Genomic DNA, 27,764 nt, shown 5'->3' with positions numbered 1-27,764 from the left:
TAATATCCATAGTATTTAACATCTATGCCAAAATAAATATGTCATATATCTAATTTATGATAGCTAATTTACTTAACCCTGATAATTTATCAAGAGTTAGAAATAATAATCTACTATCTTCCAAATAAAGTCCACCATATATACTAAGAATTCAATCTCATTATATCATCAAAATTATGTTATAACATCATCAATACCACATAATGTTTATAAAGGAACATAAGTCTGCATATTTATAACTGAGATCCAATACCACCCCAAAACATAAAATCTACATATTTTAAAATTCTTACCCTCAATACTAGAACTAAACTGATAATTGAAATGCATTTTCCAAAATCATACAAGATATATCATAATGCTATAGACTTAGTAAACTACTATCATCCAATATGGTTCATCTCACTGTTATTCTTTCCATTTAATCACATCTACATAATGAACAACTTTTAAACTAAACACACTTTCATGTCATCTAAAAATGCATACATTAAGTCTCAATTACTGAAATTATTCTTAATCCAAAACCTGTATCCATGCCATATTCCTTATGCTTATTATCCCTTTTTGTAGTCATCAAGAAAATCCTCTAGCAATATTATTGGTAAACATATTACTATTAAATCATTCATTTATTAGTACAATCAAAACTGTTATAACTACTAATACAAATATCTTGCAAAGACAATCTATCGTACCAATCATCCAAAAATAATTTCTTTTCTATTTAAAATCCACAATCATATCATATTGCCTAACATCTTTTGCACCATATGAAATCATCATCAATCTTGTTCTTACTTATAAAATATATAAGTCATCCAACACAATCAATGATTAAAATCCATATAAAGAATCAAAATATTCTTTTTCCCCATGTACTTTCTATATCATTTCCTAATCCCAATTACATTTATTAAAACATCATAAATCCAGAGTATACTGTATATGTTCAGACTAACAATCAAACATATTAAGAAAATTCTTTCATAATAATTTATCATAGCATTTTGCATATAATAACATGTTTACAAATTTCTCTACTTTATCAAATGTTATGAACCAAATCTGGACTGATCCGAACGTAAGAAAATGATATAAATTTATATGGTCATAGCCTCACGAGATAGGGTTCTAATAACTTGTTTTATCAATCGGATGAAAAGATATAATTAAAATAGTAGAGAAAGGTCAGAATAGGGTAGACCGGTAAATATCCGATGTTGCGGTGATCATCGGATGTGGCAGACGGCTAAGGGTGATGGTGGACAGCAGTAGAGTAGGGTGGTTGCTGGTGGAGGAAGATTGCTAGGGTTTGGAAGATCGGAATGCTTCTATGGCTATGATCTACTCCTAAAAAAAGAAAGACGATCTAATGGCTATGGTAAAAGATAAATATGAGATAATAAAATAACTTAACTTAAATAATCATTCCATAATTTTTTCTAATAAAAAAACATGACCACTCCTATTTATAGGTGTAAAAATTCTAATAGATCGGGTCCATATGCAGATTATACAATTGATTTGAAATTTAAAATAATAAGATAAAGCTAACTAATTAACTCAAGTTGACTCGAGTCGACTCAATCAACTTGACTAACCTAACCCATATGGTCAAATCATAACAATTCACCATGCTTTGGACACCTTGTCCTTAAGGTGACTAGTATCTCTTTTTCTTATACTCATATAGCTTGTCGTGCCAATTAGTGGACTTGGGTTCATCCTCCTTGAGTCCTTCTAGATGATGTTGGCTGACTAGTACTTGCATTTATGGTTGGGGGTAAATCGATCATCATAGTAAAAATATAAGCCTTTCCTTCAATGCTCCTCCAAGTCCGTGGGTACAAAGTGACGTGAGATCATCTAGCTGTTAAGCTAAGCTGTCTGCACAGGCTGAGTCGGGGTAGATATAGTCTTTAGTGGACTTAGGCTGTCTTTCTTCTCTCCTCTTTGCAAATTTGGTTAAACTGATCCAACTTGGACTCTATCAGAACATTTAAGGAGAAGGCCTCATCAAAAGTAGTGGGTCTTAAAGTCTTGATTTCAGCCTGAATGTTAGGCCTGATCCCACTAATGAAAGTACTCGTTAGGTTGAGTCAGACCAATTAATGATCCACTTGTAGATCAGCTCGAGCTCCTTCTAGTAAGCGAGAACTATTGTTCACTAAGTCAGGATAATCAACATGGCTTGAAAGTTCTTGTATTGGGTCGAACTGAGCACAAATCACATTTACAAAATTCTGCCAAGACTCGAATGGTCGAGTTCGCTTAGCCGATTGGTACCACCTAATCACTATGCCTTGTGGAATGAAGCTAGCTAGACTTTTGTGTGGTCAGGCGTGCCATGGTCTCTTCTAAAGAATTTTGGAAAATTAAGCTTGATGGTCCAAACTTGGATCCCAAAATGTGACATGTTATCGCAGGCCAAGTGACCTCATGGTTGAGGCTGGTCACGTGGGACATGGGCCCACGGGTCCAGCTCATGTCTCACTTGGGCTACATGTGGGTTCGGCTCAATTCGATGGCACGGGTCCATCGGGTCATTTTACTATTCATTCTATTGATCATACTCATGCTTAGGGTCATGTTCATAAGTTTCAAACTAGTTCGCACGAGGTGGTCGAATCAGTTCACAAAAATCTAGCCTGCCTTGGAAATCATGCATTTCATCACCTTTATGCACTTACCACAGGCCTAGGGTTGAAATTGGATTCGGCCTAGGGGCGCTGGCATAGGCCGCTATAGCCTCGGTGGTGGTTGGGCAAGATAGGTAACCAGCGATAGTCACCATTTGATAGGTCCATGTGGTAGTAGAGTAATAGTGGAAGGTTGAAATTGAGCTTAGGCTCAAGCTAGTGTACCAATGGCCATGACGCATCACTAATGGGTCCACAGCACTCGACGGCTATGAAAGGGACCCATGGCCCCACTATAGGGGAGCGGTGATAACAGGAAGCTCCGATAAGGCCATCCTAATGAAGGGATAGCCCCTCGTGGTGGTAGTTGTTAAGTTCAGCCATTTGACGGTCGTAGGCAACTATGAAGGCCTGATACGATTCGGACTTCACCGATGTCGTCTCAAGCATGGATACATTTTAGGAGTGTCTTTGTTTCTTATTTTAATATTTAATTTATAAGAAAATAAGTTTTCTGTAAGTCGCGTTCGAACGCGAGTGGAGTGCGTTTGAACGCGATTGTGAACGTGGTTGTGAGAGTGTGCATTGTGCATTCGAATGTACTGTGAATGCCTGCATTGCGTTCGCAAATCCAGAGAAGTAGAAAACAGGCGCGTTCGATCGCGCGTTCGAACGCCTGCATTGCGTTCGCAAATCCAGAGAAGAGCGAACTCGGTGCGTTCAAACGCGGTCGACGAAATTGTATTGTTTAGGGTTAATTTTGGGTTGTTTGGTTAGCCTCTAAAAGAGATGTGGATGGCAACCAGAGAGAGATTATTATTGAATAATTGAGTTTTGCCTTGCGTCCTTCGTCTTCTTTGCTCTCGTTCTCTCAATCCCCGGTGACGCTGCTTCTAACCTCCCTCGACCGGCCAATCACCCTAGACCCTTAGGGGCGGCCCTCTCCTCCCCCTTATTCCAATCTATCCAACACTTGCCCTAACCCTTCCATCAACCATAACCCTTCCACCACCACTTTTCACTGGTGCCACCCCATTAACGTCGGTCCGCCTCCAACCACCATCACCTAGGATCTCGTGCCTCCATCCACGGATCCTAAACAGACACCCTAACGTTTGTCTACTAATCGAACGATATCTCGAGATCTCCATATCTGATTCGCCTGAAACTTGATTTGTTAGAAAGCTTTTTTTTGGGGGCTACGATATATCCAAATTTCGTGTCGATCCTACGGCGGCTTATTTCGAGATCTTATTATAAAGTTCCATATCAGATCTAGTCCAGATCAAAGAATTGGAAGAGATTGAACCTTAGCCTAAGGGGAGATCGTATCACGGCCACCACTGATTAGCAATCAGCCCAAGGAAGGCAATAGTGGCCGTTAGTTGTGAGAGTGCCAGACTCGCAACCACTAGCTGTGGGTTTGCTGCAGCAATATTGTCGGCGATCTTTCCATAGTTGTTGGTGCAAATAGAGGCCATATCTTGGGTGCGGGTGGTCCAAGGAAAGTATTGGGCATGAAGTTCGCGCTGGTGGGGGCTGGATCCCCGCTGGTGGGAAGCTAGGGTTTTTAGCCCTAGCTCCCACCGCAGGTGGAGAAGATGACCCTGTGGCCACTATTGGCAGCTGCTTTGATGCTACAATGGCTGCGAGGATGATCTACGGTGGTGGTGGGGGCATCCACCATGGCCAGAGGAGGGGTTGAGGCTGTAGTTTGGGCTGGCACCTCCCTCCTCTCGGTTTAGATCTTGCTTGTCATGGGGGCACATTTCAGCCATGGCTAATGGTGCTGACAGCGCAGGTTGGTTGTGCTAGGCTAGGAGAACCACCATCAAGGCTTGGATCGAATCCTTGATGGCGGTTTGGATCTCCTTCGAGTTCTTCTTCGATGATTCTTTCAATGAATCGACAGATTTTATCAATGCATTCGCCCACGCGAGTGGCTCATCACAGGTGGTTACTGGTGGTGATGGTGGTGCTGAGAAAACCCTCATAGGAACGGTGATGAGTTTCTAGTCCTCCATGGTTGATCCCTCCTCATTCGTCTTGGATCGCATGTTAATCATCGTCCGAAGAACGTCGGCCCTGATACCAATATTATGAACTAGATCTGGACTTATCTAGACATAAGAAAAATTATGATAATTTAGATGGTGGTAACCTCATGAGATAAGACAAATGAATAAATGATTTTTTTATTCGAAGTTACTAACAGTCTTTTCAATTGGACAGCCATATTTGAGTATAGAAATGACAAAATTGGAAGAAAAAAAAAATCTCAAGTGTAAATTTTTTTTGAAAATGGTCTTATCTTACAAAATTGAAAACTAAGTGGATTTTTGAGGCAAGAAACCCATTTTCTTGCTAGTAAGGATAGAATTATTATATTTGTATGGACAAGTTAATAGTCGTTTAACACGTGTCATATAGGAAATTTTACCTACACCAGCATTTCTTTTTAGTTTCTATCGATAATCGACTATGACTTAATTCCAGCAAGCAGTCGGTCTGTCCTTATTCCTTCAATCCTTCCTCATCCCTAACTGCATGTGAGGTGCACTCTCCGTTTCCAATACTTTATTCCCTCACTTCTAACACCTGGAACTCTCCCGGACCCCTAAGCCTATTTTCGTCCTTTTGACTATCGCCTTCTCCTTCAAACTGCCTTTCTTCCGCAAGGCTCAGTCCCACCCTTTCCCTATTCCACCCCCGAAATCCACCGTCCTCTCCATCGTCGATGACCCTATCAACCGTCTGATGGGAAGCAGCGACGAATCCAAGCCGTCCCTCCTCCCGGAACCCTCTTCCCCAACCCAACCCCTCCTCCCCTCCTCCTCCGACCTCTACCAACCGATCTCCTACACCCACTCCCCTCGCCCCATCCGTGACCTCCCTGCTCTGCTCCTCTTCCTCCTCCTCTCGCTATCCACTTTTGCCCTCGGGTTCCTCGCCCTCGCCCGCCGCAACCCGGATTCCACCCGCGTCTCTCGCTTCGTCTACGACCCCTCCCTCTCCTCCTGTGTCCTCGCCTCCAAGCTCGCCACCGCCAATCTAATCTCCTCCTCCTCTGCTCTCTTGAAAGGTCTCATATCGACCCTCGTCCTCACCTTCCTCTTCGCCGCCCCGATCTCGCTCTTGTTGCTCTGGCTTCTCAAGAATTACGCCAAACAGGTGGTGTACGCCGCGATCCCCTTCTTCATCCTCACCCCGGCTTTCCTCAACATATATTGGTTCGTCGCATGCACGGTGGGGGACGAATGCCGCCACGCATTTCCCCTCGCCTATCGGATTCTTGTTCTTGTGTTTGTCTTTCTACTTATCGGTGTGATTCTGTGGATAATCGTCGCGAATTGGCACCGCGTTGAGCTGACCATCCACATTGTGCGGGTTGCGGCGGCCGCGCTCGCTGAGAATTTGGCGCTGCTCGTGGTGCTTCCAGTTCTTGGGATTGGATTGCTGGTTTATTTTGCCCCCATTGTGGTTTTCTTGGTTTTCTCGACTTGGAATGGCGAGGTGGTGCCGAAGGCAAGAAAGGGCGGAGAATACTATAGTTGTGTGTGGCGGCAGGATGGATGGGTGCCGGCGTACTTTGCACTGGCGATCATCACAATGATTTGGTCGGCGGCAACGATGGTGGAGGCGCAGGTGTATGTGATCAGCGGGACGGTTGCTCAATGGTACTTTGAGAAGGAAGGGTCCAAGCCTAGCAAGAGCTTGAGGAGTTCTTTGAGGTACGGTTGCATTCTTTGAAACTTTGAAAAAGTAATATTATGTAAAGTCGCTTAGTTATGTCTCAGTGATCTTTTTGATGAGTTTGAAGATCTTGACCTCAAACATTTGCTTTTTATTAGAAGCTACCGATTTCCAAGCATGCAGGGAAAAAGACGGTATAGATGAACATTGAATTGTCCAGAGCTTAATTTTATTTGATTATTGATTATATCTGAACACTTAATTTTTTGGAAACTTAAAGCGAAAGGCTAGGTAGAGCCGGCGCTGAGACTATGGTGGCATACCACCAAAGCTCGATAAAAGAACAGACCTAGCCAAACTATCAGCAACATAATTTAAAGATCTATCAGCAAATGCCTAAACTTAGTAGATTCCCACTAAATCTCCTTTATTAGCTGCTCTGTATCAGAAGATAATTGTATTTAAAAACCTTAATCAACTTTGCAAAGTATTGGAAATGAGGTTTTGCATAAAGTTGATTGATGTCAAACCTTTTTGCTTTCAAATGCAACCCAAATCTACTTTCAGTTTTAGGTTTACACTCTGTTTGGAACCAAGTCTAGATGGATTTCATTTGAATAAAATTCAGTGATTGCATCTGGAGATAAATTTTGCTGATTAGAAAATGATGGGTTGGAATGGAATCCATCTAATCTTGTTTGGGAGGAATTCATTTTATTATTTAAAATTTTTCCTATTTTACCTTTGGCCACCAGTAAGGGTTGTTTTCATATTTAGGAAAGTTAACTTATCTAGGGAATCAATTCTGCCAAAATCTGACCTCAAATGATTGGTTTTCACTTTTCATTACGCTTACTTTAATCCATCCAAATCTCCTAATATCAATTATAACCTCATAACTTAATGGTTCCTAACAGGGAATTTGGAAAAATTTGAATTCTACAGATTTGGGGTTTCTAAACAGGTGTTATTCAAACTTCTTAGGGTTCAGTCCAAAACTACCCAAAACTGGTCCTAACTAGCCAAAATTGAATGAAGCTTGATGTAAATTGATGGAAGCTAGACCTAGCCTAATCTGAAAGAGCCTTAGGCAAATTACGCTTTCTTGTTGAAATTAGGTAAATAAAATAATGCATAGTTCTATGTTTAGTTCTGAACAAGGAGTTGTATTGAAGCTATATAACCAGGTATCAGTTCTTTCCACTAAATGTTGTGGTTCCATTATTCTTTTATTGATGCATATCTAAAAGATCAACTCTTGATCAAATTAACCTAGTATCCTTAGCACAACAGTAAGAGTCAGAAACATCAGGATTAGATGATTTTCTAAGACCTTAAGTATGTAAGTACTGTTTGTTATTCACAATTTGGGAGTATATTTATCTGAACAATAAAAGGTTTATCCACTTCATGGTTTCGCTGGGCCTGTGGAGGGCAAGATTTTTTACATCTTTGAGAATGCCATGTCATCTGGAAAGACGCAAGTTTCTATCTACTATGACGGTTTGCTTATGGGGTTCCTGGGGCTTGTGGAGGGCTAGTTTCTATCTACTATGACATTCTGGACTCTAGATTTTTTGGGAATAACAGTTGGTCCAAGTGAATTGTGTCACCTTATGATGTGAAACTTTTGGCAAGGAACAAGACAGTTTCTGCACTGAAGAACTGATTGAAATTGAAAAAGCTAGACCTGCTTGTTTACTCGAGTGAGTGTAGTGATGCAATTATACATATCATGAAAATGGAGTTATTCTTGAGTTCCTGCTTTATTAAATGTCGTATCATAGTCCATTTCATCTTGTCATATGGCTTGTTAGTATGCTTGAACAAGCTGATAAGTGTGAAGTTAGAAGTGAGAATTTATGGAAGAAGCTGGAATCGAGCTGGGTTTTACTTTTTTAGTACAATCATCCTCTCCGGGAGCACCTCTAAATTACTGATGCAGATCTAGTATGAATGCAATGTTTTGGAGAACAATCAACTCAAACAAGTAACTAAAGTAAAATATAGTAAGCAATAACTGATAAGAAGTTAATTGATTAAAATAATCACTACTAGATGGAAGGAGAGAATCACTCAGATAAGACAGTAGCTTCCTCAACTCTCAAATATGTACGTTAATAGTAAAAAAGGCGTAAAATATAGTTTAAGGAATGACTTTAGAGTTTAGGTTTACCAATAAATAGAATAGTAGTGCTTTTACTTTGAAACCAAGTCCTCTTCATGTCCGGGCACCCAAAGATTCTCTTTCACTACTGGAATTTTCTAGACAGCAGCAGTAACTAACGAAAAAGTAGAAATTGAAGAAGAGAGGTTTAGAGAGGAAGTAGAAGAGATTAGAGAAGAATCTTAAGACAGAGTTGGAGAAAGGGAGAGAAAGAAAGAGAGAGAGAAGAAAAAGAAGACCACAGGGGAGAAAGTGAGAGATCTCAAATAAATATTGTTCCAACTTATTTTTGTTTCTCATGCAATAACCCTTAAATAGGTTAACAACTTTGATTCTAGTTGATTCTAATAGGAACTTATTTCCTAATAAGACTCTAATTGACTATCTTACCTAAATTGGGTTATAAATCAATATGGACATCCCCCACATATAAGCTTACCATAACTATTAATTGAGATTCTAATAGGAATTTATTTCCTAATAGAATCCTAATTGATTAAGTCTTACCTAAATTGACTAACCCAATCTAGGTAATAACTCAATGCAGACATCCCCCACATATAGGCTACCATATTTATCAATTGACTAATTCAATTAATTATTTGAATTAAAAATCAACAATTAGACCAAAATTGGACTCATACAATTTTATTTTGTTCAAATTGAAGATGATGCCCACATCAATTCCCTATGGGTGGGAACAATCTCGACTTCGACGAGATAGCCTCCATATACTTTTGGTGTAGATCTTCTTGTAGTCTCCTTAATTCATCTTCCTCAATCTAGCTAGTGTCAGAAATGTAGCGATATTTCCATTGAACCAGACATCGTCAGTGTGTACCCGGTCGTGTTTTGGTCTCACGCACATCAAGTATATTATCAATCTGGTCAGTGGATGTTGACTGCTCAAAAGTTAGTGAGCTAACATTTGTTGGTTGCATTGGGCCTCCATGATATGTGAACAAATCAGCAACAATGAAGATCGGTGAAGTAGGCATCTTAGTTGGAAGTTCTAACAAATAAGTATTACTTCTCAACTTGGCAAAATCTTTCTCCCTGCGGTGTTGGTTTGCTGCTTCCTTGTCTTTATTTGTAGATACCTGCAGCTTTTCAAGAATCTCTTGGTGCACTTGGTAAATTATTTGAACAAAGGTTTCAGCATCAGCACTATTTCTTCCATTATATGGTATAGGGGTTCTATCAAGGTAGTGGAAAATAAAATGGCCATATGTACTCTCAAAGGGTGATTTTCTAGTGGATCTATTGATGGAACTATTGTAAGCAAGAACCAGATCCCACTGAGAGGGTTTCTCTCCAACTAAACACCTCAATAGATTACCCAATAATCGATTAACTACTTCAGTTTGACCATTTGTTTGAAAATGATATGCACTACTATATTGTAATTTAGTGCCTAGTTTAGACCATAAAGTTCTCAAAAAATGATAAAAAAATTTTGTATCCTTATTTGAAGTAAATGATTTTAAAAAACCATGCATACAAACTACTTATTTGAAAAACAAATATGCTATATGAGATGCATCATATGATTTTTGACATGCAATGAAATATGCCATTTTAGTGAATCTCTCAACAACTACAAGAACTGAATCAGTTTTACTCATTAAAGCATATACTAAGGGTGATTCAGTCATGTCATGCTGGAATTTATTTTTTTCAAGAATTAATATGGTTTTATTGTCAAGGCTTACATGGCCTTTTGTCTCTTGTTTTCTAGGATATGGTGCATTTCTTTGTGGATGTAAAGTTACTTGTACATTGTCCTTAATAAAAGTATATGTCTTTTTCTCCCCATTATGCATTATCTTTCTGCCATATGCCAAGGTCGACCTAACAAGACATGACATACATCCATAGGTACTACGTCATACCAAACTTCATCCTTATATGATTTATCAATTGAAAATTTAATTAGGCATCTAATTGTAACAGGAAATTCACCCCTACCTTTAAACCAAGCAATCTTATAAGGTTTATGCAACTTATCAGTTTTCAGATTAAGCTTATTGATCATTTCCTGAGCAACAAAATTTTCTGTGCTTCTACTGTCTATGATGACTGAATATAATTTTCCATTCGATGTGCAAGTAGTGCGAAAGAGACTTTACCTGAGCCACATATTCTCATGTGGAGTCCTTGGCGTTAGCATTACACGATGCATGACAAGTAATTGACCCTCAATATCACCAATTGCTTCATCTTTAGAGATGTCATCTTCTAGTTCATTCTTATGTTCATTTTGGCCATCATCATCAGTTAACTCATCTTCTTCTTGCTCAATCAAATTAGATTGATGTGTAAACTTTCTTAAAGGACAATCAGAAAAACGATGACCAAGTTGCCTACATTTGAAACAAGTTAAGGGTGTAGGTCCTAATATACCTTTACTCTTAGCAAGTACATCAGAATTAGACTAAGGAAAGACTGTTTGTGTTGATTTTGGTGGTTCCTTCTCGACAAATTGCATCCTAGTTTGTGTCTTTATCTGAATCAATTTTACGAAACTCTTGTCTTCTAAGTTTAGCTTCAGCCTTTATGGCTTTGCTATAAGCTATGTCAAGGCTCAAGGCATCACACATGGTTAACTCATCTTGGATTTGAGGTCGCAACCTATTAGTGTAACGGGCAACCTTTTGCTCTTCACTTTCTTGTAGTTCATTTCGTGCAAGTAAAGAATAAAATTCTTCAATGTATTCTTGTATAGTTTTGGATCCTTGTCGCAAATTTTGAAACTTTTGGAAAAGTGTTTGTGTATAATCAATAGATAAAAACTTTTTCCTAAACTTTTCTTTCATACGGGTCCAAGAATTGATTTTATCTTTTCCTTTTCTAATTCGATTATTTTGGATTTGTTTCCACCAAATTAACGCATGACCTTTCAATTTGAGGCTAACAAATTTTACTTTTTTGTCTTCTGGGATTTCTTTCCATTCAAAAAATTGGTCTATATGATCGATCCAATCCAAAAATTCATCAAGTATTAATCGTCCTTAACATTAATTTTAATTCCCTGATCCCACCTATCAACAAACCTATGTCTCATATGATGTGCATAATAATTCCTTTCATCATCACTCCCTATATCTTGGACAGAAGTGTTGCCTTGTCTAGATGCTTTAGGAATATTCTCTGGTTGTGAATTGACTTGGATGTTACCTAAGTGTCGTAAAATTTGATCCATTCCTTGTTGTAGTTGCAGAATTTGATATTGTAGTTGTGTGACATCTTTTCTAATATCAGTTGTGTTAAAATTTGCATTTGACATGATTCCAAAATATGCTAGACAGATAAAGAACCTTTTTTTTTTATAGAAAAGTTGCCGAACTATATCTAAATGCAAGCAAACCCAAGAAAAAGAAAACTTGCTCTGATACCAATTGATGCAAATCTAGAATGAATTCAATGTTTTGGAGAACAATCAACCCAAACAAGTAACTAAAGTAAAATATAGTAAGCAATAACTGATAAGAAGTTAATTGATTAAAAGGATCACTACTAGATGGAAGGAGAGAAAACCACTCAGATAAGACAGTAGCTTTCTCAACTCTGAAATAGGTATGTTGATAGTAGAAAAGGCGTAAAATATGATGTAAGGAAAGATTCTCTTCACTACTGAAATAGTAGTGTTTTTACTTTGAAACCAAGTTCTCTTCACGTCCGGGCACCCAAAGATTCTCTTTCACTACTGGAATTTTCTGGATAGCAGCAGTAACCAACGAAAAAGTAGAGATTGAAGAAGAAGAGAGGTTTAGAGAGGAAGTAGAAGAGATTAGAGAAGAATCTTAAGACAGAGTAAGAGAAAGAGAGAGAAAGAAAGAGAGAGAGAAGAAGAAGAAGACCACAAGGGAGAAAGTGAGTGATCTTAAATAAATTTTGTTCCAACTTATCTTTGTTTCTCATGCAATAACCCTTAAATAAGTTAACAACTTTGATTCTACCTGATTCTAATAGGACTCTAATTGACCATCTTACCTAAATTGACTAACCCAATTTAGGTAATAAATCAATGTGGATATCCCTTACATATAAGCTTACCATAACTATCAATTGAGATTCCAATAAGAATTTATTTCCTAATCAAGTCTTACCTAAATTGACTAACCCAATTTAGGTAATAACTCAATGCAGACATCCCTCGCATATAGGCTACCATATCTATCAATTAACTAATTCAATTAATTATTTAAATTAAAAATCAATAATTAGACCAAAATTGGATTCAAGCAATTTTATTTTGATCAAATTGAAGATGATGCCCACATCAATTACCCAGACTCAACTCTAATTAACAGTGTCTCAAAACTTATTGGACCCAATATTTGGATTAAGATCCTGCCATATAGAACTACGAATGCCGCCACAGAACTCCAGTTTTGGTTACAGGAGTTGAACAAGCATTGATTCTCTGACCCAAACTCTACTAGGGTTTGTTTGTAACTATACAAGATGACCTTAGTGAAACAGGCTTAAGTTAGTCCTGCTTACAATTTTTAACTATATTTATCACAATCCCCTATTTAGCTTGGGAAAATCAATGTCTATATTCCTCAGAGATTGCTGAACGTATTGGATCAACCCTGACTAGATCTTCAGTGACCTTGATCTGCAATGGTGTAACTTCAATGCCTCTCGTTGGAAGGTTCAGATGCTAATAGGGTCCTGAAAGTGTCAGGTTTTGGTAAGATGAGTAGTAGTTAGAAGGTTTCACTAACCTATTGTAACTTGGAATTCCAGAATTGACTTGGTTTTGACTTAAGTGAAGTGAATTTTAGACGAAAGGATGTTTGTTCTCACCAGGAGATGGGGTATTTTGAAGCGGGAGTTTCCTGGTATCCAGTTGATTGTAGAAAGAAAATGATCTCGCACTTCATTTCTTTATAATTTTTTGTTTTTCCTTCAATTCTTCTATGTTCTACTTACATTGTCCATCAGAGTTCTTCTGCATTGCAGAAGCTGTTGTAGGTTTTGCTGACAAAGTAGTCATTTTTCTATTGTTGGTTTTCTTCGTAAAGAAAATAATTCCTTCGTAATGTGGCTACCTGTAATGGTTTATTTATTTGTTCTATTTATCTATAAACAGATGTTAAATTATGCAGGAACGCTTTTGGTCCCTCTTTTGGTACAGTTTGTTTTTCAGGAATGGTGATGGGTGCCATACGCTTTGTCCGTGCTGTTGTGGATAGCGCAAAACATGAAGATGGAGTTCAGGGATTTGTGAACCTGATACTCAAGTGTTGTTCTACTTTCTTGCTATCAGCAATTGACTTTGTGAACAAATTTACTGTAAATTTTGCTGCAATAACGGGTGAAGGTTACTGTTCTTCTGCAAGGATGACATATGAGCTTCTAAGACGGAATCTTCTTTCTGCTGTTTTTGTTGAAACAGTCTCCACACGTGTGCTCTTTGGGGTTATATTCGTCATCTCAGCATTGTATGCTATAGTGGTAAGTATGAGCTATTTAACTTCTTAACATAGTCCAATGATTTTGCTTGATCTTGCTATACTATTCATATGCACGATAACTGTTATTTTATATATATATATGTGTGTGTGTGTGTGTGTGGAACTAGCAACATTTTAGCAGCCTTCTCTGGAAGAGCCTGAGCTTATTATCAGCATTACCTCAATTTGTTTCACCATAGTAATAAAAGAAGGCCTTAACTCAATCTCTGCTTAACTCAAATCTCTGTAAGAAAATGTAATGCTGTCCTTGCTTCTTAGTGAGGTTTTACATGGATACTATGTCAAGTTACTTCGTTTACAAGATTTTCTTGGTTAATTATCACTTTAAAATGTCCTGTTCTTATGTTCTATTATACGAACTGTTAACTTATTAAGCTTAATTTAGATGTTAAAAGTTTGAAATAGCTTAAAGTTCTTATTTAAAGTTTTAAACAGCATGCTATGTAATTAACAATTAATACCAATATGGGAAGTATTAATTCCATAGTAGGATTGCTATGGTATAAGTAGGAACAACTGCAGAAAGAAAACATCGGATGCATTTCTAGAGTCTGGGCTGACATTGCAAAAATGGTGACAAGAATAATACTAATCAATAACATTGACAATGATAATATATATTCATTACATAGAATCATGCAATATTATAGCTAGACTGCATGTTTGAGCTAGGATGTGAGTGGTGACATGCATTTAAATCTAATAAAAAACGACACGTATTACCTATATAAATTATACATGGAGTATACAAAATGCATGCTTTTTAATAAGGGATAAATGAGTTAAATGCTCAAATTTACTATTCGAAAGCTATAGAGCCTAAAACTGCCAATAACATAACTAGGAGGCCTTTTCATGCATATCGCTACATCAAAGATGGCAAAATCTTTTAGTTGACGATATATATATATACAAACTTCACATTAAATTGTGGAGAAGGCTTAACACCTTTTTATCCTAATGCACCTTGAGATTCAAAAAGTTTCTCGCTCTCTGCATCAAACTCAGCCTATATATGTTTTATCATAAAGCAAGTTCCCCACCAACTAGTTGCACTGTCTAAAATTTGTCCGTTGTTTTGTTAATTAGTTGTTGGTTTTGTTGATTTTCTTTTTATTTTTATTTTGTAGATGTGCAAGTTATAAAAGGGGGTAACAAATAAGGAAAACTTTTTCTACATAATAAGGACTTTTTCTTCTCATCTAGAAAAGCTTCAAGGCAGAGAGTCATCACAAGCATGCATGAGAACTTTCAGGACAAATGTTTTTCTCATTCACTAATTTATTAAAATAGTTAATTATCAATTTATTACCAATCTATTGTCTAGATTTTAGAACCTTTATGTACAAAACTTATGAGTAGTGTTATAACTATTATTTTTGTTTCACACTTGCACTAATAATCCCTAGTTGTGGTACACAATCTTAGAAGAAGTTGGCTACTATACTAGTCCATAATTTGGGATTTGACTGTCTAGTACTAACATGTAATTAGATTTTGTAAATATCTATGTATTACTAAAAGTATTGGTATTGGTATTTCATATGCATGCATTTTAGGTTATACTGATGATTAAATGTGTTTTCCTAATACCTTCTTTCTTCCACTAATTTCTCATTTGTTGTGTCCTTCCTATATGTGTGGTAGGGTACCCCTGAGCTGTTCATCTATCCTACATTACTTCCTCAAATGAAATTGGTTAAACTTTAAATGCGTTCATTCCTAAGATCTTCTTTCTTCCTCTAATTTCTCATTTATTGTTTCCTTCCCGCATGTATTAGGGGATCCCCTAAGCTATTCATCTATCCTACATTACTTCCTCCTCGCACAAAATTATTAATGTTTGGCGGTTGGGGTATTCTTCTTGCGAGTCTCCTACCAAGGTTTAAAGAACTGTAGTTAACTAGTTATGCTTCCTTACGATCAACTGTCCTGTCCTTTAATCTAGATTTAGTTGTCAGCTATTCTAAAATCATCATTGGATAGCTGACATAGTCAAGGTAACCTTTCCCTTTGATTCCAATATTTGTGTTCTCTTTTCTCCCTTTCTCTTTTAAAGCATATTATTGATATTCGAGGGATTGCAACAAGATTTAAAAGCAACGATGGTCGTGCCATAGGCACGGACTGTGGACCATCGACCGGCATGTGCTGTGTGTGGCACTTGCCGGCTGTGCCGCAAGAGAGGGAGAAAAAACATAAGGGAGAATGGGCTTGTCGCTGCCGCTAACCTTGCACTTGCCGCCGCCAACTTTGAGCTTGCCCGCTTGCGAGTGACCGCTCATCGTTTGCATGTCGCTCACTGCTTGCTCACCACTTGCGTTGGGTGCCCTAACCCGAGGAGGAAGAAAGGGTGAGGGTGAGATAGGTCGGATCCAGTTAGGTAAAAACATAAGTTATGAGTGACAAGCGACAAGTGGGCGAGCCACCAAGAGTGGCAAGTGCGGTGAGGGGCAAAGCTGCTAGGAGGTGTGCAGTGCGGCACCCCTCATGCCCCATGTCGATCGGCACAGACATCCATGGTTAAAAGTGCTAATCAACGTACTACAAACTCATATGACTACCATAATAATGAAAGATGTTTTAACATCTAAAATTCTTGGTTGTATACAGGACAACACCATTTGAGATAAAGTAAATGACGTGAGTACGTGACACTGAATAGCAATGCCAGCTTAATATTTGATGTTCTGTCTCTTACCACTTAAGTTTGGCATTACTTGGGTAAAATTGAGGGGTTTTTGGTTCTATCCTTGTCAGGCTGCTCATGATGGGGTTCTGGGTTATATTCTTGTTAGGTTGCTCAACACTTTTCATCTAGTGTTCTGTTCTTCTTCCATTTTGGGTCCATTGCTTATCCTTTTCCTTAATGTGTTATACAAAATAAAAATATCAATGTCATCTCAGATTTATTTGATCAAAACCTCTTTTCTAATAATTCAATTCAATGGGCTAGTTGATCCTGATCTTACTTTATGTTTCCATTGTCTGCTCTGTTAATTTTAAATAGTTTCTTTTTCTCATGTATTTTGAGTAACTGGCTATACTCTGCACGATCTACAATCTTTTGCTTTTATCAGTCATCTACCAGGTTTCCATACCAATAATCCAGGACTTCAGATGTGATTCCAAGTGTTCATTTAATTATAGATATGTCAGTTTCCATCCTTTCACTGCCTCTTTCTTAAATAGCTCATATTATGTATCAGGCTTGTAATACATTCATACATCATGCTCAATATGACAATATGCCTCTCTTTTTCTTCTTCTTCTTCTAATGATGTGTTTGTATATTCCACCAGGTTTGTGCAATTCTGAAGGCTGTGAGTGCTCTTGGTGTGGAGACATATTTCGTGGCAGCTCTTGCATGGCTGCTGCTTATGGTGGTGTTGGGTTATTTTGTTCATGTGTTGGATAATGTAATCGATACAGTTTATGTGTGCTACGCCATAGATCGGGATAAAGGGGATGTGAGCAAGCAGGAGGTCCATGAAGTTTATGTACAGCTTCCAGTCAGCAGAAATCATGGATCAACCCTTAACAACAGAAGTCCATTAACAGTGTGATGATTCGCTTTTCATCCTTGTGTAAAATTCTAATCTTATCCTCTCATCAAGCCAATTAAGCATGCCACTGCTGCGAAAGAGAAGTACAATTGTATGTGCATATGTCTAAAGGGTGTATGAATGTACATCTGTCTCCTGTAGAAAATATGCAACGTGTTGCTGTTGCTTCAATTGCCAGATACATCCAAAAGAAACTTATTTTATTACTGAATTAGATGTGAAGATCAAGAAATAAATTATGGCTTCTTCTTGTTACTTTTTTCTTTTCTTTTTTCAATTGCTTTGAACTGCTGTGTTTTGTTGTGAAATCTTATTAATATCTAACGTTTATTCTTTTATGATGTGCGTTCTTTGCTGCTTATTTCTTATTCCTATATATTGCTGTCAGGAGAACTATTGACCTTGGACGGTCGTTGCTCATTAAACACTTTAGATCCAATTGTGACTTTTGTGCTCCTGATGCTCATCAGATACTTGGATCTAATTGTGACATTTGAATCTAAATTCTCATATTTATCAAATTCATACAAATATAAAGTAAATTATTAGTATAAAACAATTATTAAATATAATTCACACGTAATAAGCATAAATAATTTTAAGTTATAATTATAACGGATTTGTTATCCTTGTCATCATTGTCCTCTTCATATACATTTATTATTTATTTATGGTAGTTGAATTACTCATAATTGAAAGCTTACTACATATAGTCATATAAACATCAAATAAGGCAAATAATCTTTCACCAACTTTTACAAATTTACAGGAACTATCATAAATCTTCTATAAAAAGTCCACAAATGCTAGCTATGGTTAAGATAATATTGTACTCACTAATATTTTTCGAATTTGACATTCATATTGTAATCATGCAATAAATAAAAGTGTCCAAATTTTGCATACCTTCGACTAATGCTTAAGATGGATAATGCTTAAAATTTGAAAGATATCTCTTGATTAGCCATTCTATTTGTGTGAAATTAAATTCTTCGTAAAGAACTTCCCTAGGGCCGCAACATTTAAAACTTTTACATCAATCCAACTACTAGATACGTCAGAAAATAAATCGAAAGCTCTATGTAAAATGCTTCCTAAAATTTGGTTGCAAGATTAATAGGGTTTACGGTACCAAATTAATTGATAGGCTCTGATACCAATGATAGAGTCTACGGCACGATTCTTTTAAGATCTGAATTTATTACAAAAAGCAGTTCACGTAATCGAGGGAAAATATTCACCAAATATTCTTCCGTAGTCAGAAAATTACGAAACCAAGTGGGATCTATCCTTAACTTCCTGATCTACATTTTTTTTGTATTTACGCCATTCTCAGATTCAAACTACAATAGGGACGAAATTATGATTTAGTGCAGATGATAGTTGTGGTAACGAGTGAAAAGTAAAGGAAATGCTTCAAAATATCAGTCTCTAACTCCCATGTCGCCTCATCGGATAGCTTGCCAAGCCACTCGACTAGAATCTCCATCTCTAATCTAGTACCATGTTGTTATCGACGCCTAGTAAGTATGCGAACTGGCTCTATAATCTCTGTCTTCTCCAATAGCTCCGGTAGAATTGATCCAACGACCTGATGATCTCCAATCTACTCTCTCAGCAATGAAACATTGAAGACGGAATGCATTCTCCATCCTTCTGGCAATTCCTATGCCAACATTTAACGCATCACATTCCACAATGAACTCTTTAGTGAAGTCCGATAGCACTAAAATGGGCCTCGTTGTCATTTTTGTTTTCAGTTTTACATAGGCTGTAGTGGCTTCATCCGTCCATCTAAAAGAGTTCTTTAATAAAGAAGTGAGAGGAGCAACGATTTTGCCATATCCGGTGATGAATTGGCGATAATATCTGGTCAGCCCCAAAAATCCTCTCAATCTGGTGGTGGTAATAGGAATAGGCCAAGCGGTTATGTATGCTACTTTTTGAGTATCCGCCGCTACACCTTCCCCTGAGATGATGTGGCCTAAATACTCCACTTATGGTATTCTCCATAGACACTTGAACTTCCTGATCTTCAATTAGTTTTGCTTCAACAAATTCAACACATCCTCCAAATGCTACCAATGCTCCAATTCAATCCTACTATACACCAAAATATCGTCAAAGAATACCAAAACATACCTTCACAATAGAGGTTAAAATATATCATTCATGAGGCCTTGAAACCCAAAGGCATCACTCGGAACTCATAATGTCCGTCCGAAGTCCGAACTGCAGTTTTGTGCACATTCGTCAAGTAAACTATAATTTGATGATACTTGGCCCTCAAGTCAAGCTTGCTAAATATAGTTGCCATGCAAGCTCGTCCAGCAGCTCCTCTATAACCAAAATGGGGTATCGGTCCTTGACGGTAATAGCGTTTAGTGCCTGATAGTCGACATAAAAACGCCATGTCTAGTCCTTTTTTCGCACCAATAGCACGTGCGATGAGTATGAGCTATGACTTGATTAAATGAGGCATTGTTCTAATATCTCGGCTAGCATCTTGGAGATAACTTCTTTTTGCACATGTGGATACCGATATAGCCTCACATTCGCCGATGCAGCCCTTGGCACAATTTCTATGCGGTGGTCTGTCGTTTTCCTTGGTGGCAACTCCTTTGGTTCCTCAAACAGTTTAGTAAATTTGTCTAATAAATTAGACAACTCGATGGTAGTATCTAGACTCATTTGAGGCTCATCTCTTGCTAGTCCTAATTGAAGAAAATAGCCCAAATCACTCACACATGGCAGCCCCACCATCGGCTGCATCATAGGAATCGGCGGAGATCGAATGCTATCAAGTCGCACATCTTTATTTTCTTGCTTAAATTTCATCCACATGCTCTGGAAATCAAAAGTGACGGGCCTCAAGCATTGTAACCATTGAGTGCCAAAGATAATATCCGTTTCTCACAGCGCCGATGGATACAAGTCTACAATGATGTCATGTCCTTGCACCCGAATACCGACCCGACAACACAAGCTCTCCGCCTTATGCTTCGTGCCATCTCCAATAGCAATGTCAAACCTCGTGGTCGGTTCAGTATCCAAGCCCAATCTCCTCACTAACCTCTCGTCTAGAAAGTTGTGTGTACTCACCGAATTGATGAGGATGTGCACACAATTCTTTCTAACGAGTCCATCTACTTGTAACGTCCTCAGTGTGGAAGTACCCGAATATGTATGCATCGATATTTCAGCTTGGATATCTTTCTCCACGCTCTCCTTAACGGCGTCCTCATGGACCTCCTTTGAACACGCTTAATCATCATCAACCTCATCATCCTCCTCAAGATCATCGATGAGCATCACACTCCCAATCAATTTGGAACACTGATGACCGGGGGTGAAACGTTTATCGCATCGAAAGCAAAGGCTGTTCGCTCTTCGCTCCTCCACCTAGGCAGGTGTTAGAGTTCGAATGGGGGATCTTGTGTCTCCTCTAACATTGAAAGAAGGTCTCAAAGGTGGTCGTAGTCTAATGCTTGGAGCCACTGTCTTTGAACCCGCATAATTTTCAGTCGGTGTTCTAGGTACAAACTGCCCATCTCGGTTGCCCCAACTTGTCTTTGCTACCGTCTTGAGAGCCTTATGTTTTTGCTCTATCCTCACGGCCTTCTCAAAAGCCTCCTCAAGAGTGGTAGGACAAAGAACACGAATATCCGCTTGTATCTCATCCCGTAGCCCTGAAATGAATGTGCTTATCAATATCGGTTCGGGCCAAGGTGGCTCACAATGACTACTAACTCTTTCAAATTCAGCTTGATACTCCAATACGGTCGTCCTCTGAACCATCTTACTTAATATGGCAGCAAAATCTTTATATGCCGCTGTCCCAAATTTGCGTGTAATCCTCCTACAAAAGTTAGCCCAATCGGTAAATTCTCCACTACGAATAACCGATCTATACCAATATAATTCCATTCCTTGGAGATAAAAGCTTGCCATCTGGACCTTTGCGTCCTCCCCTGTCCCTAGATAATCAAAGTATTGTTCAACTTGAAACACCCAATCTATTGGATCACCGCCTTAGAATTTTGGAAACTCCAAGCATGCGGTTCTTCTCCGAATAGCATTATCGAGTTTGCAAAAGATCCTTTGTTTAGGTTTGAACCTTTGTGCATGTTGATCTCCTTCTCTAAATCCTTGAGTACGTCCATCACCATCTCTGAAGGGATCAATCTCATCTTCAAAGTGCCAATCCTCCTCATTGACGAAGCGTACCGGTGCCATTCGCCTCTTGGGTTCCACCATCGTTGGTCTTGAGTTTTGTAACAAAGGTGGGGGATGATGTGTAGGCATAGGTAAAAGAGGATTATTGATACTAACACGTCACACGTGGACTTTTAGGGTATCGGTTCAGTGTGGTCTTACCGCTAGCCCTTCTTGAGGTACCAATCTTCATCGAGGAGATGACAAAGTCGATCGGTTCATGACATATTCTTTTAAAGCATTATGATCGTTTTGCATTGCGTCAATTCTATGCAGCAATGTTTGGAATGTGCCTTAAGTTCATCCGCCAAGTCAATATTCACACCCATAGACGTTGGTTGACTCGGTTCTACCGTAGTCACTCTAAAGGAATCGGCCTCATGGTTAGGGTTATCGTGGGTTGAGTCTTTCCTTGTCGGTGTGCTCTCCATTGGTCTCCTTGTCGACGTCATCTTCCTTGTTTCAACCATTAATGGAGGACTGAGGTTTGCTTGGTTCTGATACCAAATTGATAGGTCTATGGTACCAAAAGATAGGCTATGGAATGATTCCTTCAAGATCTGGATTTATTACAAAAATTAGTTCGCGCAACCATGGGAAAATATTCACTAAATATTCTTGTATAGTTAGAAAATTATGAAACTAAGTGGATTAGATCTGTAATTCCTAATCTACAATTTTTGTATTTACTCCTATTCGCAGATTGGAACTGCAACTTGGACGAGAACACGAAATAACGCGGGTGATAGTGGTGGTGATGGGTAGAGTGGATGTAGAGTTATGGATGATAATTGTAATGCCCTCGCTCGGCACGGCACGTGCACGCCCACGCGCCCACACAGCACGCGCGGCGCATAAGACAGGTCGGGCGGTGCCCGTCACGCACAGATACTCTCCTGTGCACCTATAAACATGACATTATCAAATAACACCTACTAACATATCCATGATCACATAATCCATCGTCGAATAAATCATACTATCAATCAAATAAATCTGTTAACATATGAATATCCAAGTCCATAATAATAAACACTAAACCGCTACATAATCTGGCAGGACCCATACAGGCCACAACAAACCATCAAGATACAACTAAATAGCTGATACACGAGTGCTATAAAAATCTGACATATACTATATAACTCATCATCTGATACAATAAGGTACAAATATAGCAAACAACGATACAACTCAATGTCTAGTTAAACTATCTTCCATACCGTCTCGCATCAATAGCTCACCTCATCATCACTCTAAAATATCTTCTCAAGATATCTCAGGTCGCTATCACGTACCACAAATCTGAGGGGTTAGAAAAGAAATAAAGAGAGTCATGAGCAAAAGGCTCAGTGAATAGACTTTACCCCGAATCAGTGATGCCAAACAAAGAGTAAATCATGTATTGGATAATATGAATTAGACAGAGCATCATGTCATGAATGAGTATATGAATGTATCCTCAATAATACATAAATGAAAAGTAGATAACATGTCATAACTGATAAGAATACATAATCCTCGACAATGAATAAATAGGTCACCACGTCATATAATCATCATAACTTTCTCTCTCAAATATGACACATGATGCATGTCGACCATGACAATACTATGAAATCAAATGCAATCATATATGATTAATATTGACTACTCGATAATCAGGTAACCGAATGATAATGAAATCATATGCATTTCTCAACATCATAATCATCACCGACATCTCGGTATAATATCATCATACTAGACCACTGTGCACAGTCAACACCCGGTACCCGGTCTCAACATCATGCCCGAAGGCTCCGAGCATACTCTGCCATCCGCAAGGAGTATCTCAAATATAACCATACCCTGCCATCCACTAAGGGTATCAACATCCATCCAGACCGGGCACCCCACATAGTTGATAGAACCCTCATGAGGATAACTCGCCACATATGCCCTAGCAAACGGCATGTGTTCGATTGTCTGTGCGCACAGACTCAACTGACCTCGGACATGGGCCACGAGATATCGCATATCAACGACCATAATCATCAATCCAAGCACCCCTAACCCTGGCGCCTACTCGGGTATCCCCACGCTTTCTATCAACTATCCTATCAATCACATTTCATGCTTTCCTTTTAAATGACAGATCATATGCATATATCCAGTACGATAACGAGTCAATGCATAATAGGAATTTAGGTGGAACAGGAATCAAGAGAAAAATGATGCAATATAGTCTCCAACCATATATCTAACACATGCATACTCCCGCTAGTCTATCACATGCACACTCATGCTAGAGATTATCTCGACATAAAACCATAACAGTATAATCATCTCCAACCATCCTTATTTATCATTATCATACTCATATGAAAGATCAGCCTAATTACATGCATGATAAAAATATGCTCGACGGTAATCATCTCTAGATAAAGTCATATAATCATGCTAGAGGCCAAAACATGCATGTACATAATATATAATATAACCTAATTTGAGAAAGGGATCTAGGGGATAAGACTACTCACAGTCTGATCAGAAGATACAAACCACGCATCTCTCACGTCCGTCAAGTAACCGAGTGACACTCATCGCTAGCAAGGTCTACGGGGTCTCAAATAAGAGGGTTCGGAGTCTGAAAATATTTAAATAATATGATGTTAGCCGTTTATCCCATTTAGAATTCATTGGTGTAAAATATAATAAATTATTTGATATATTAAATAACTTGATATACCGTATATATATATAATTATGATAACCTTATTCAATTATATGGCAATTATTACTTTTATTTAACTAGTTACTAATCATACATATATTAATCATTATTCATAAATATAAAAATGATTATCTGAGCTCAGCATTTTATTGCATAGAAAATAATATATAATAATAATGATAAGTTGCTAGAAACACATTGTATACTCAAATGTATTAAATATATGCATGTATAAGCATACATAAACATTAATAGAAACTTATAAAATTTAATTATTTTTAATAAAACTAACTATATAAAATATAAGATTATTATCTATATGATTACATGTATTAATCTAATAAACAGTGGTTATACTATATATAATCATATGCAAGTACTTATAACTATAATTAATAAATTATTATACTAATAATACTTAACTAATACTTATGCTAGAGAGTATAAATTATTAAAATAATCTATCATCCAGATAACTGATTCACCTAAATTTTTAAAACTAAATCATATAATTAATATAAACAAATTAAAAAGGGAGCAATCCCTTGTCACAGTGCTGGGCTCGGCACTGTCAGCTACAGTGCTGGGCTGAGCCCAACACTATTGCAGAAGGGAAATAACTGAGGAAGATGAAGAAGAAGAAAGAAGAAGGAAGAAAGGAAGAAGAAGAAGAAGAAGAGAAGAAAAGAAAAGAGAAGAAGGGAAGAAGGAGGAGGGAGGTGTGGACCCGGGCCGGCGGGGAGGGCACCGGCAGCTGGTGGCCAGCCAGCTGCCGGCCTCTCGCCGGCGGCGAGGCTCCGACGGGCCCGAGCCCAAGGTAAGAAAAAGAGAAAGAGAGAGAGAGAGAGAGAAGAAGAGAGAAGAAGAGAGAGGAGGAGAAAGAGAGAGGGAAGGCGGTGAGGGGGGGGGGGGGGGGGGGGGGGGGGGGGGGGGGGGGGGGCGGTTTGCGGCGGTTTGCGGCCAGCGGGCGCGTGGCGCCCCCACCACGCAAGCTGCATGCGCAGCTTGCATGGGCACGAGGCCGGCCACAGTGTGGGTTCACTTGCAACTGGGCTTGGTGGAACCATCCTTGCCTACCTCTGCCCATAGGGTGGTGGCAGCAGCAGCTCTTGTGGTTGCAAATTCTGAACTGACGGCGGTGGGTTCATGGAAGTGGACTCGTGTCGTGGAGTCAATGGTGCGTTCCCATTCGCCATGGCTTCCCTCGTCGCCCGTAATTCCCGCATCATCTCCATCATCATCTGGTTGTTGATGGCCATTTGTTTGGAAAGAGACCCCAACATGGCTTGAAAACTAAGTTCTTCCGTATTCCGATTAGATCGGGTAGTTCCGCGGGTGAAAGTCCCAGCAACTGTTTCCCCCTCCTCTATTGGAAGAATCTCTTCTTCATCATCTTGCCGTGCAGCCATGACTTTGGGTGTCGTCACAGGAAGTGCATGTCCAAGGAACGGTGGCTCTGATACCAAGCTTGATACGATCTCCCGGTAGGCTAAGGTTTTATATCTTTCAATTCTCTAATCTGGACTAGATCTGGCACAGAACTTTGTAATAAGATCCCGAAAGATTCCGCTATCATATCAATGTGAAATTTGGATATGTTGTATCCCTAGAAAAGATCTTTCCAACAAATTAAGTTTTAAGCGAATCGGATGTGGGGATCTCAAGATATCATTCAATTAGTGGACAAACGTCAAGGTGTCTGTTTAGGATCTGTGGATGGAGGCACGAGATCCTAGGTGATGGTGGTTGGAGGCGAACAGACGTTAATGGGATGGCACCGGTGAAAAGTGGTGGTGGAAGGGTTATGGTTGATGGAAGGGTTAGGGCAAGTGTTGGATAGATTGGAAGAAGGGGGAGGAGAGGGCCGCCCCTAAGGGTCTAGGGTGATTGGCCGGTCGAGGGAGGTTAGAAGTGGTGTCGTCGGGGATTGAGAGAACGAGAGCGAAAAAGACGAAGGAGACAAGGCAAAACTCAATTCTTCAATAATGACTCTATAGTTACCATCCACATCCCTTTTAGAGGCTAACCAAACAACTTAAAATTAACCCTAAACGATACAATTTCGCCGACTGAGTTTGAACGCACCAAGTTCACTCTTCTCTAGATTTGCGAACGCGATGTAGGCGTTCGAACGCGCCTGTTTCCCACTTCTTTGGATTTGCAAACGCGATGCAGGCGTTCGTAGTGCGTTCAAACGTGGCGTTCGAACGCACAATGCACACTCTCACAACGATGTTTAGAATCGCGTTCACAACCGCGTCCGAACGCACTCCACCCACGTTCGAACGCGACTTACAGATAACTTATTTTCTTGGAAATTAAACATTAAAACAAGAAACAAAGACATTCCTAAAGTGTTTCTATGCTCGAGACGACATCGGTGAAGTCCAAATCGTATTAGTTCAAACGGGCTTTTTGCATCCTCTGTATTTGCGAACTTGATGCAGGCATTTGTAAAGGCATTCGAACGCAACCCCTTCCGTGTTCGAACATGGCCTATATGAATTTTATTTTAATAAAAATAAACAACTAATGCAGTAAGAAAAGATCCTAACTAAATGTATCGGCTATTTTTAACTTATGTTAGTCTATTTGGTTTATTGTGGACTTAATGAGTTTGGTTAATAATTATGGTTTGAATTATCTAATTAGCCTCCAATATAAATTATGGAGTGCAACATGGATTTGTCATCTTCTGATGAATTTATCAAGTTGCCTTCTCTCTTTTCTCCCCTCTTGACCTAGACTCTCCATCCCTCTACCTTCAACTCAACTACAAGCCGTTGTTGGTCGTCGGTTCCTCCCTCCTTTCCTCCAATAGATCTCCTCTCCTCCTTAGTCAGCGACCACTTCCTTCATCCTCTTCCCTCTCTCCTTATCACGTTCAGCCACTACATAGAGTTATCAATGTTTTGACCAATTTCACCATCATCCCATCGGCCATCCATCCTGTGCTCCCAACCTTCAGTCACCAATATTTTATACCAGCCAAACATCAAGATATTATATTCATTCTGAATATCTCTCCTAAGGCTACAACATATCCAAATTTTACAAAATTTAAATGGGTAGATCTTTTGAAATAACACTTGCAAGGTCTGCCCTAGAATTTACCTCCAGCCAACTACACATCACCAACATTGCTTCCATCTTCATCCTCAATCTCTAATCTTCATTACACCACCCCTCACTCACCCTAGAACACCGTAGCCACATCTGAACCATCCTCCATAGCCCCATCACATTTTGGACTCCATGAGAAACCTGTAACTCCACTTT

At 38.9% G+C, this 27,764-nt stretch overlaps 1 protein-coding gene across 1 annotated transcript; it reads left to right on the top strand.

The window, feature by feature from the left end:
• Positions 1 to 5,189: 5,189 nt before the first annotated feature.
• LOC140763150 (uncharacterized) lies at positions 5,190 to 17,820 on the top strand. Its single transcript, XM_073101214.1, has 3 exons — positions 5,190 to 6,373; positions 13,620 to 13,968; positions 17,291 to 17,820. Exons 1-3 carry the CDS (start codon positions 5,400 to 5,402, stop codon positions 17,552 to 17,554), a joined length of 1,587 nt encoding a protein of 528 aa, XP_072957315.1. The 5' UTR covers positions 5,190 to 5,399; the 3' UTR covers positions 17,555 to 17,820.
• Positions 17,821 to 27,764: the final 9,944 nt, after the last annotated feature.

The sequence above is a fragment of the Typha angustifolia genome, chromosome 7 (assembly GCF_048772165.1).
Source record: "Typha angustifolia cultivar Huaian chromosome 7, ASM4877216v1, whole genome shotgun sequence".
NCBI classification, from domain to species: Eukaryota; Viridiplantae; Streptophyta; class Magnoliopsida; order Poales; family Typhaceae; genus Typha; species Typha angustifolia.
The sequence above is the reverse complement of the archived record's forward strand: the minus strand, read 5'-3'. Positions and strand labels throughout refer to the sequence as shown.

Coding starts and splice junctions, on each gene's coding strand:
- LOC140763150 (XM_073101214.1), top strand. CDS start 5,400: ATGGGAAGCAGCGACGAATCCAAGCCGTCCCTCCTCCCGGAACCCTCT. Junction 6,374..13,619: donor AGCTTGAGGAGTTCTTTGAG/GTACGGTTGCAT, acceptor TAAATTATGCAG/GAACGCTTTTGGTCCCTCTT. Junction 13,969..17,290: donor CAGCATTGTATGCTATAGTG/GTAAGTATGAGC, acceptor ATATTCCACCAG/GTTTGTGCAATTCTGAAGGC.